This window comes from Myodes glareolus, chromosome 4, assembly GCF_982192425.1.
Source record: "Myodes glareolus chromosome 4, mMyoGla1.1, whole genome shotgun sequence".
Classification (NCBI taxonomy): Eukaryota; Metazoa; Chordata; class Mammalia; order Rodentia; family Cricetidae; genus Myodes; species Myodes glareolus.
This window is the reverse complement of record NC_142029.1, coordinates 33,962,164-33,974,355: the sequence shown is the minus strand read 5'-3', so window position 1 is coordinate 33,974,355 and position 12,192 is coordinate 33,962,164. Positions and strand designations below refer to the sequence as shown.

The following is a 12,192-nucleotide window of genomic DNA, read 5'->3' as shown; positions in this document are numbered from 1 at the left end:
CACATGGCTAGTATATATCAGCACTGCCATTAAAACCTGAATTTCCTGATGCTCTCAATGGACACTTCCCAGGCAAGCAGCCCTTCCCTGAAAGTAATCACTTCAGATACAAATCAGTATCTTGACTAACAACAACTACTGGTCTTGAAGGAGTGATATGTGCTACATGGATTAACTTTGAAAGACCACATATTCAATTTATATTAGTGTCCAGAATAGGTCACTCTACAGAGGTAACAACTCAAGATAGTTTGAGTTGAAGAGATAGGGGCACAAGTTGACAATAGGTAAGGGGTCCAGGCTTCATTTTGAAAGTATTTTAAACCCATTGTGGTTATGGTTACAAATATCTATGAGAATACTCACAATCATGTATTGTCAGTGGTAAATAGATTAGGTCTCAATAAAGCTTGTTTGGGGGGAAAAATGAACAACTGTTGATAGGTATGACTATGCACACCTGTAATCCCAGCACTTAGCATAATGAGGCAGGAGGACTGTCACAAGTTTGAGGTCAGCCTAAGTCACAAGGCATCCTGACAAAGGAAGGAAGGAAGGAAGGAAGGAAGGAAGGAAGGAAGGAAGGAAGGAAGGAAGGAAGGAAGGAAGGAAGGAAGGAAGGGCTAATATTTCCTTAAAAGAAAATAGGGGTTTAAACCAGAGCCATCATTTTTACCTTAAAAAAAAATAGTAGGGCTAGGGAGATGATTCAGTGGGCAAAAGTCACACAGCTGTGGACAAAATCTCCGGTCTGGTCTCACAGTCATTCAGTCCCAAAAAACACACTGAGGCTTATATTAATTATAAACTGTTTGGCCTATTAGCTCAGGCTTATTACTAACTAGCTCTTACAACTTAAATTAACCCATGGTTCTTGTCTATGTTTAATACACACCAGTACCTTTTCTCAGTAAGGCATTCTCATCTTGCTTCCTCTGCATCTGGCCGGTGAATGCATCTCTGTCTTTCCTCTTCCCAGAATTCTCTTAGTCTGGTTGTCCTGCCTATACTTCCTGCCTGGCTACTAGCCAATCAATGTTTTATTAAACCAATACAAGTGATAAATATTTACAGTGTACAAGAGCATTATTCCATAGCACACAGCCTGATTAACTAAATTCAATCTCTGGGACCCAGGTAAAAATCTGGATGTGGTGGCAATTATCTGTAATCCCAGTACTCTGTGATGAACTGGAAAACAAAGACAGGAGAACTGGCCAAAGGCTTCCATCCTAGAGTACAAGGAACAGGTAGAAACAAGAGATATCTTGCCTCAATGGTGCGAAAGGTGAGAACCAACTCCCAAAGTTGTCTTTGGAATCCACATGTGTCTAGCACATACATGCCAGTATATACACGCACACATACATACATACATACACACACACACACACACACACACACTTTGGATTCCACATGCATGTGGCGCATATGTAAAAGGAACGGCGGGCCACTTCCCGCCTCCCATCTGGCTAGCTTTACCCAAAATAATTACACGGAAACTGTATTCTTTTAAACACTGCCTGGCCCATTAGTTTCAGCCTCTTATTGGCTAATTCTCACATCTTGCTTTAACCCATAGTTAGTAATCTGTGTAGCACCACGAGATGGTGGCTTACCAGGAAAGATCCAAACCTGCGTCTGTCTCGGAGAGGAAAGTCATGGCGACTGCCTGCCTCTGCTTTCCTTCTCCCACAATTCTGTTCTGTCTTCCCCGCCTACCTATGTTCTGACCTATCAGGCCAAGCAGTTTCTTTATTAATTAACCAATGAAAGCAACAGAAATACAGAAGACCCACCTACATCACACATATATGCCAATACACACATACACACATGCACGTGTATGCACACACACAGATACACAATGGGGCTGGAGAGATAGGTCAGCAGTTTAAATTGTTTGCTACACAATTCTCAAGACTGGAGTTTGGGTTCCAGAACCCGAATAGCAAGCTAATCATGCAACTCTAGGTCTTAGTGACCCAATGTCCTTTTCTAATCTACATACACACACAAGGTTGTGTATACCTGTGTGCTTAAGCATGTGCACAAATATACAAGATAAATAAAATAATAAATAAATTAAAAAATGAAACCCACTATAGGTCTATGGAGATGGCTCAGTAGGTAAAGTGCAAGTATGACCCATAGTACCATGTTCAAAAAGCCCCACATGGGTCATGCCACAAATACATTACTTACCTAACATGTGCAAAGCCCTAGGTACTATCCCCAACAGTAAAACAAAATTAATGGACAGTTTGCCATCATGTTAAGCTTGTTGTGAACTTACAGGTATTGTGCAGCTGTCTGAATCTCGAGATGCAAATCCAACATTGCCTAAGTGAAGGATGCCAGCAAGTATTCGAAAAATTCCCATTTGGTAAGATTCACTTATTCCTGGAATATAGCAAATAAACAAGTGATTTATGGCAGAATAGCAAAATAGTAATAATAAGAGAATATTTTTAACTCTAGTATTAATTCTTAAATATTGCCAGATGTGCATATTATATACATAGTCACAACAGCAATACTTTTAACTTTGCTGACAGTAATAAACTAGGCAGATCTGCATTGTGGGTTATGAGTATGCCTGATCTGGTCTTATGTCCTGGCACTGAAATCAACCTGCCACCTCCACAGACAGATAACTTCGTCCATCTATGCTTTGGTTTTCTTATTTGAGATAAGGAGATAATTCTTTAAAAAGTGATTGTAACATTAAATGAGATAATGCACAGAGTATACCTGGGACACATTAGGTATTTTTAAAATTGGGCATTACTGTCACATCTTAGATATATAAGTATTTTATTAATATTATTGCTACTATTTATCTCTACTTAAAATACATATTGTAGTCCAATAAGGCTGATTTAAGATGGATTATTAAAATACTTCAAGTATAGATTAAATAGAAATCAAAGAGATCTAAGATCAGAAGCATTTTATAGTTTTATATTCAAAAGTTAATGAGTAAAAGTCCAAACACAGCTTTGGAACAGGACCTAAATAATATGGTGAGAATAGAAAGCTGGATACTTTCTGGCTATTACCAGATCTGTTTCATTTTTTCAGTGAAGATAAGAAGTTCTAGAATATTAAACATAATTATATAAGTAAAAGTAGTAAAATTATTTTCAAAACATTTTTTTCTATAAGGCAATTGAGATTTACCTTATGATGAATGTTTTGCTATCTCCTATCTTCCTTCCTTCCTTCCTTCCTTCCTTCCTTCCTTCCTTCCTTCCTTCCTTCCTTCCTTTTTAGGCTTTTTTGAGACAGAATTTCTCTTTGTAGCCCTAGCTATCCTGAAACTCACTCTGTAGACCAGGTGGCTGTGAACACGGAGATTCTTTAGCCTCTCTGCCTCTTGTGTTTTGGAATAAAGGGCTCGTGCTACCACACCCAGCATTGAACTGGTCTTTTAAAATTCTTAAGGAGAGCAGTGTTCTCATAACGTGTTCATGGAGCACTGGCAGGCCTTGCTAAAATGCACATTCTGAACCCACAGTTTTGTGAAGTGGTATGAGAGTCTTCATTTTTAGCAAGTCCCACAGTGGTTCAAGACCTAAGCTCCCTTGCTTGATGGCATGTCTCTAAATACCAAATACAATAATTGAGTTACTTCTAGTCTGAGATTTTATAAAAACATGGGGGAAAAGGACACCTTTAAAAGTTGCATAGTTCATAGTATGAACTGATTCATATGTGAACTTAACACTTTCAAATCACAGAGAGAACAATGGCATCTGTTTCAAAAACACTGGAATATCAACATTATGTGCATGTATGAAGTTCTCAAACAATCGAGATTTAAAAAACCCTTTTATCAAAAAAAAACAACAAAAGGAAAACACTAAAATACATGTGTTCTGTCACCACGCACTAAAAATAACAAGAAAAATAACAAAAGCAAAACTATGCACTGGGCATTATGACACATGCCCTCCATCCCTTGAGAGGCCAAGGCAGGAGGATCAAAAGTCCTAGACCAGGCTGAGCTACATGGTGAAAACCAATCTCCAAAAATTACAAACAAATGCAAAAGAACAAAAATAAGCAAGTCCCCCAAACAACCAACAAAACTACAAAATGTGAGTTTATAAAAAAAAAAACACTTCATTTAGTTTCAAACTCTAGATTTTTGTAAAAATTTAAGCTAAAAGTTAATCTTAACTCTCCTAATACTGAACTACGCAATTAAAGAGGATTTCAAAATAATCTTCATTAAGTTAACAAGGTTGAACAACTGTTACCACTATCTCATCCTAAAACTGCTCTAAGAAATCTCAGACCCATTTGTCTGAACAAGTTCCATACATGTGAAATCTCCCAGCACTGTTTATCAGTTAACATAAAGCCAAACCAATATTGCAAACAAAAGTTACTTGATTCAAAACGACCAGCACTTGTAAGTTAAAGAATGAAATGCCATTACCCAGCAGAGTGCAGGCCTGCCTGGTGTGCGCCATCTCCTTTGCATCATCCACTCCTTCAATCATAGGGCTGCCTCCTTGCTTCGTGTAATGAAAACTATCTGCATTTCCTGCAGTGAAGGAAAACAAAAGGTTTTTCTTTTATGAAGAGAGGCTTGGACTTCCACTCTTACACATATGCTGAATTAGAGGCAGTGACAGCACACTGATATATATATAGAATTTGGAATCTGCCCAGTTTAAACTCATATCTAATATAAGATCCAAAACTAAAATGCTCATAGATTTTATGTTAATGGGTGAAATAAATTATATTTTTCTTCGGGTTTAATTGCAAACAAAAAGCTAAAATATGTTTCCTCAAACTCTTTCATGAAAGCAGTTTTCAAGCACGTATAAAAGAAGGGAGGTTAGAATGCTTGAACCCCATCTACTCCTCACCTACCTTCACCGACTGCCACAGGCAATCCTGTCCCTGATAAGGCCACTCAACCCACTCACTCTAAAGCCAGCTGCAGACCTTCAAGAATCTTTTCATTCATAAATATTTTAGTATGAAGTAAGATTTTTTGACAAGCCTGAGAACTCAAAATTTCACAGAAAAGCATGCCCATCTAGTGTCATTTCCGTACCTAATCGCAGCATTTTAAACTCAGGTAACTTCGCTGACGCACAGAGCTGATAGAAGATATGGTAGTTTCTCTCCTCTTCTGCCTTTGAAATAAGAAGAGCTTTCAATTGTGACATCTTAATATAAAACCCAGGAAAACCTACCATAACACATAATCTAATATTTAACCATCTCAGCAATTCCCCACATTTTCTAATACTGATTTAAATAATTAACCCTTATAATTAATGCTATATCTACAAAGTAGGAGGATGGCATGAAACTTGAAACCAGGCTGGGCAAACAGTGAGGCTCTGTCTCTTGAAAAATAAAAAATAAGTAAGTATAAAAGTGTTAGTCATATTCAGTATAAAATACCAGGCAGCAGGGCTTTTTTTTTTTATGAACAAACATACCAATGACCACAAGCATGATTAGGCAAGAGATCAGGTGGTTCAGCACACAGAAACTAGAAAATCAGGTGGGCCTGCAGAAACGCTGTGGTCATCTTTGTACAGGATAGCTTATTTTGACTGTGATTCATTTGATAAAACAAATATTCTCAATATTCTATACTCCTGAAGACTGGGGAATTGCTAGACTTACTACCACACCTATAGATAAAGAATGAGCTTTGTCAAATTCTTCATTAGGCAGTCTTACCACTGGTCAACTTACTGACCAAAGTCAATTTCCTATCTCTCTTATGCTCGCTCACAGTCCTATATATTTCTTTTTTTAAAAAAAAAAAATAATTTTTAGTTTATGTATATAAGTGTTTTGCTTGCATGTCTGCTCGTGCACCACATGTGTGCAGTATATGTAGAAGCCAGAGAAGGGTGTTGAATCCCCTGGGATTGGAGTTACAGACAGTTGTTAGACACTGATACAGGTAATGAGATTTGAACTCAGGTCCTCTCCTAACCTCTGAGCCATCTTTCCAGTCCCATATTCCTATATATTTCTATAAATATTTCTATAAGGACTTAACCCATCTACATTTCATTCATTCTTTCTTCTCACTATTGATTATTTTTTAATTCTATATAAGTTTGAATATGTAGAATAACACTGTTGTTCGTAACTTTAAAGGAGGGTGGTTATTGCCTTACTATACATATCAAATATTTATAAGTTTATGCATATCAAGTATTATAATTTAAGATTAAATATTTAATCAGGCAAAGTCAGAGTTCCTGGCTTTCCCAAATCATGCCTCAGCATGTACAAGACCATTTCAAAGCCAAAACAGACTTTGGCAACAGAAGACTAGATCCTGCTGTGTGGAGTATTTCAACTTTAATGATGTGGCATCCAGCATGCAGGTCACTAAAACTCTGGGTCTCAGTATGATGTGTGCAGTGGGTCACCAGTAGCCACATACTGACATTTTCTAATGATAATCTATAGTCTCACGTGCCTACAGTGTGAGAGTGTACACCCGCTAGTGCTGCAAGGGTATAACACACATGTCTTTCCATCAGAAAGGAACAACAATACAAGTGTTAACAAAAATTCTGTGATTTGATGGCAGTTTACAGCTTGGCTATGGGCAGCTTTCTTTTAGCTCTGACTGGCAGAACAGGGACTGGGTTGAAACATCAGGGTTAACAGGAGGAATGACAGTCTGCAAAAGAGAGCTGGAAGCCCTTCCTTACTGGTCTTCTTCTAAAGAGCATGTTCACAAGAAGCTCTGCCTATTTAAACTTGGAACTGGTATTATGTAAATCATCTATAATGGATCCAGGCCACATGGCCCAGTATTTGTTGGGTTCTTTCTTCAGCTCAATTAGCCCACTTCCATTCCTTGGATACTTTTCCTTTCTTAATGAGCTGTCTATTTCTATTTCTAACCATGTGTCCCTATGCAATCCTTTGCTCTAGGGTATAAGAGCCAGGAAATGGGTACCTCTGAACTCAGATGAGACTCAGCCCTCCTAAGTATGTTTTTCCTGATATTCTAGGCCTTGTCTGCCCTCTATGCCTAGCTTAAAAGGCCTGACTTTTCTGTCTTCCCTCTTTCTGGTGGCTGCTGGGATTTTGAGCCTTCCTCTATTGTTGTTTTACTTTCAAACTTTAGTAAAATTATCCTCAACAATCAGAATGGATTTTTAAATTATTTTATTAAGACTAAGAACTCAAAGAAAGCCCTTTCTCAATTTCCCTGTAACATCACTCTTTTCCTCAAACAATGTTATATCCTAAGAATAAAAAAAAGTATAAAGAGGACAGGGATATTGTGTTTTTCTTGAGCTGAGTTGAAATTCTTTGAAGACATAGATCAATGCTTTCTTTGTCAATTGGGAAATATAAGAGACAAGCCTTGCCTCAACTGAGCTTTTCAATAACATCTGTAAGAAAGTAAAACCACTACACCAGACTCAGAAAGACAAACAACACACATTTTCTTTTACAAGTAGAATATAGATTTAAACATAAATAAATGCAAACACACACATGAGACAACATGAACAAACAATATTTTAAAGTAGCATAGAGACTATGACGAGGAATAATGTCTAAAGTAGGGGGTGAGAGTAAACAGGTCGTGGAGTGAAGAAAGACAAAACATGCTTTCTTTCACATGCAGAATCTAGCTTTAAGATCCATTCAGATAGATACGTATACATATATATCTATGAACAAAATCCGGAAGACACTGTGAGAGAGAAAGCAGATCAGCAAGACAAAAATGAGGGTAGAAGAGTGGTATGGAGCAATTATATGTATATACACGGATGTCATAATGGAATCCATTATTTTGTATAGCAACTTAAAAAGTTAATAAAATATGAAACAATAAACCGAAATCAGTGCCCATTCTCAAAAACAATTAGTTTAAAGAAGTAGTCCTCTAACTCTGGCAGGAATCATTTTATATGTTTCTATCCAAGTGTCTGGTGTGGGAGAATTGTCTGTATTCTGTCAATTGTGTATTTTAATAAAACGCTGACTGACTTTCCTTGGGGTATGCCGGCTGTGGGGTACCGGGCGGGACAGAAACCCCAACAAGCCGGCCCTACATGCTACAAGTGTCTTTTATAGTAATACTGTGAGACTACGCTCAAGAGTACTGAGAAATGAGGTATATCATACTAGCAAGCAAGGGCTCTATAATTGGTATAGTACGGCTTTTTTCTTGGGTGTAAAATGACCATTATCTTGGAAAGGAGATTATGTTAGCTCTCACAGCCATGGAAATGAATTCAGCAGAACCCCAAAGACGTACCTAGGTCTTAAGTAATAGTGAGGAAGCTGTAATATACACTAGTAGAAAAGGCAAGGTGGAGTCACAGGAGCTTCAGCTAGGATTGCAGCAATTACTTTCTGCTCTGTTCTCCCCCAGTGCAAATGACCTTGCAAGATGTTAGGATATGTAAAAAAATGAAAGGTTAACTGAAAGGGAGGCTCTATGATGCAGTTTCCATGAGGTTGTTATCCATAATGGGATGGGACCTCATAGTGATACAGCTACTTTGGGGTCAATCATGTATATAAATAAGCCTAATAAATTAATTGGGTCATCGAATTGAACTTCCATAAAATAGTTATTTTATTTTGTCTTTGGTGTTCTCTCTGGGTTGCTTGTTTCCCTCTCCCCAAGAAAACTTAACATAGCAGCAATTATATAGTAATCCAAAAATCAACACAAGTATTTGAATGTGTATGCACATACACCTTACCTGGAATACCACTCTGGATTTCTCTAAAAGGTAAGTTCTCATATTGGCACCGATGATTCGATATCTCTTATCAAAACCAATTTCAATATATTTCCCAAACCGGCTGCTATTATCATTCCTGGTCGTTTTAGCATTTCCAATTGACTAAGAAGCAAGAGAGAAAACAAGATTTTAGGAGGGGAATGTATAACATTTACAAAGCTTTTTCATAGAGAGAATGAATAGAATATAACCCTTAGTTCTAACTGATTCTTTTAATAAGAGAACCAATTCTGCCCTTGTAAACAGCATAAGGGTCTGCTTTGCCTCCCAACCGCACAGGTAGATGCCAATAGTTTTTCTTGTCATTTCACAGAAATGAATTTCAGAAGTAGCAGGACTGATGCAACAGAGGTGACATTTTCATGCAGCATCTCGTCATTAGCCATCAAAAATTCAGAAAACTGTCTTATGTAAATGAAATCATTAAGACAAAGGAAAATTTCCCTGGAAATGCTGGTTTGGTATAAAAGATATCTTTGGAACTAGATAGTTTTATCATCTCATCCTATAGCAACAGAGGTCAAATGAGACTGCTTATTAGCAGGGATCAGTATTTCCCATTCTACTGATTGATAACATTTTGAGGCAGTATCTCACATATCCCAGACTAACCATGAGCTCCTTATGAAGCTGAGGATGCTTTAAACTTCTTACTCTCCTGCTTCTACTTTCAAGTGGGGAGGAGGGGATAATAGGCATGTGTAAATGCACCTGGCTTTCCTCACTTAATCTGAATGCCATTTTCAGAAACCAGAAGTAAAAAATGAAGCTTTCTGATATAATGTGAATGTGTGTATATGTACAAGTACACATGCGCAGTTGTACTGTACATGTGGGCATAAAGCCCAGAGGTTAACATCAGGTGTTTTCCTTTACCACTGTCCACTTTATTTACTAAAGTAGGGTTTCTCATAGAACCCAAAGCTACCCAGCTTGTCCTAGGGACCCTGTCTCTATCTCCTAAGCACTAGGATTACAGACAGGTCACCAAACCCAGCTTTTTAATGTAGGTACTTAGGACCTAAAGTCTGATTTGCTTGCTTGCAGGGCAAGCACTGTATCCATGAACTACACCTCTAGATCCCAACTGTTTGTTGCTACTGTTTGGGGGGGGGGTTGTTTTAGTTTGCTTGTTTTTTTGGGGGGTTTTTTGTTTGTTTGTTTTGCTTTGTTTTTGAGATAGGGTTTCTCTGTGAACAGTCCTAGCTGTCCTGGAACTAACACTTGTAGACCAGGCTGGCCTCAAACTCACAGAGATCTGCTTGCCTCTGCCTCCCAAGTGCTGGGATTAAAGGTGTGTGCCACCAATGCCCGGCCTCTTTGTTTGCTTGTTTTAAAGACATCTCATGCAGTCCAGGTTTATCAGGAACTTGCTACATAGCTGAGGATGACCTTGAACTCCTGATCCTTCTGCCACTACCTGTAGAGTGCTAGGACTATAGACATGTGCACATGGCTTGGTTCACCCCAGCCATCTCACCCCAGCATTGATTTTGATGGCTTTATCTAACTTATAAAATATCTTCAACCAAATACTGAGAATGTAACATTCTACTAAATGTTATACATAACCTTAAATTCTTAATAGCATATGTCTGTTTTGTAAGTTAATAGAAGGGGATATGCTTCTGTAAATTTCTCTTTTAAGGCAAAATAGAAACAAGCATTCACATAATATATATATTTAACACTTAATAACTTTATTTCATGTAAGATTAATATTTGCCCCTTGTACAAACTTTGTTAGAACTAATGTATCAAACCCACAATGAAGAGGAAGATGTAAAAATAGTACAGAATGTTAAGAGAACAAATATCAGGGATAAAAATAATAAGACCCTAGCCACAAGAGTCACTATATTTGATCTTTTGACCAAAGAAAATGTGTCATCACTGTCTCAAACAGAAGATAGTATAATTTGTATCAGCAATGAGGATATTATTTAAATTTGAATTAACATTTTTAATGCATTTTAGAAAAAGAATAAGAATGATTGAAAACTATCTTCCTAGTAAATTACAGAGGGATTAATATAGCTTGGAATAATGTAGCTAAACAGACATTTACTCAGAAATTACAAACTGTGTGTGTGTGTGTGTGTGTGTGTGTAGAGAGGGGGGGGTTGTATTTAATACCCAAAGTTGTATTAAAAAAACTCAGAAAATAAACCTCACATTCAGTGACAAGAGCCTTGGATAAATCATTGGTCAAAGACGATATTGCAATAGTCATTGGTGAAGATGCTGCTTTTAATGGAGTTCTTTAAGTTACTGGTTGTTTATGAGTCAAATGTGGAAACTGCTTTAACAGCACTTTGTGAGAACAAGGGTTTGGAAAGGGAACTGCTCACTCTTCAGTGACATTTCACTGCATTGCTGAAATTCTGTTTAAATTATATTTCCCTGCCTTTGATCAGACTGTGAATGAAGTGGCCAAAGGTGCCTATCGCTCTGGGGATCTTTTCTACTGTGGGAGCCGCACCATGGGGCCACAGGACTGCATCTGCCACAGGGCTCTCTATTATTCTCAGAGTTCTGAAGTCTGTTTTGCCCACTGCCGAGGGATGAAGGTGGTCATACCCAGAATCCCCATCCAAGATGAGGTAATTCTGTTGTGATAGAGGATCAAAAAAAAAAATCCATGTACATTTTTTAACTAAGTAGTATTTTATAGGGCAGTGGTGAAGCAGGTTGCTGCATGTTGAAGTCTTCCAGGAAGGCAGTGATGGGACTCTGGTTGTCTAGGGCATGCAGGATCATGAGATCTGAGAGGTCGCATCCATGACATGAGAAAAACTTGGTGTATCTTGTAAAGTCATTGATTTGTGAACTAAGTGCCTCAGAATATAGACACACTTTGTAAGTCTGTGATTGAAATGGGGCACCTGGGGCTGGAGAGGGGGCTCAGAGGTTAAGAGAACTAGCAGCTTTTGCAGAGGACCTCGATTCAACTTCCAGCACCCACATCGAAAACTCCAATTCCAGAGGATCAGATCTTGTCTTCTAGCCTCCATGGAAAATGCATATACTTGGTGCAAACATATACATGTATGGTAAAGACTCATGCATGTAAAATGAAAATAAGTAAATCTTAAAATTTTTAAAGAACAAACCAGGATGCCTGCTCTATCAACCATAAGACTCTTTTGATGGGTGCTTCACATTCAAGATCAGCTCCACAGTCCAGGAAGAATGCTTTATAAAGCTCTCATATCCAGAGTATGTGGATATGACACTCTACTTTCTCATATTTTTGAGCCGTTTGACATCCCAGACAAATGGAAATGTTGCAGTGCCCTCAGAAGAAAATGAACTACTGACCACAGAGAACACCAGAAAGATTGCAACAAGATATTTAAAAAATTTTAAATTCTTTTATATTGCTTCAGATTTATCTCCTTTTTAAATTATA

The 12,192-nt window shown here is 37.9% G+C and overlaps 1 protein-coding gene and 1 pseudogene across 4 annotated transcripts in view; one reads left to right on the top strand and one right to left on the bottom strand.

The window, feature by feature from the left end:
- Positions 1 to 12,192, bottom strand: part of Myo5a (myosin VA) — a 151,567-nt gene that overhangs the window by 71,345 nt on the left and 68,030 nt on the right. For all 4 annotated transcript variants that reach the window (XM_048423030.3, XM_048423033.3, XM_085689389.2 and 1 more), the window contains exons 6-9: positions 8,739 to 8,882; positions 5,078 to 5,159; positions 4,448 to 4,555; positions 2,297 to 2,403 (exon numbers count right to left, since the gene is read on the bottom strand). In XM_048423030.3, coding sequence (XP_048278987.3) covers positions 2,297 to 2,403; positions 4,448 to 4,555; positions 5,078 to 5,159; positions 8,739 to 8,882 — 441 coding nt within the window. The remainder of the gene's footprint in view (positions 1 to 2,296; positions 2,404 to 4,447; positions 4,556 to 5,077; positions 5,160 to 8,738; positions 8,883 to 12,192) is intronic.
- LOC125393448 (2-oxoisovalerate dehydrogenase subunit beta, mitochondrial pseudogene) lies at positions 10,549 to 11,695 on the top strand (annotated as a pseudogene).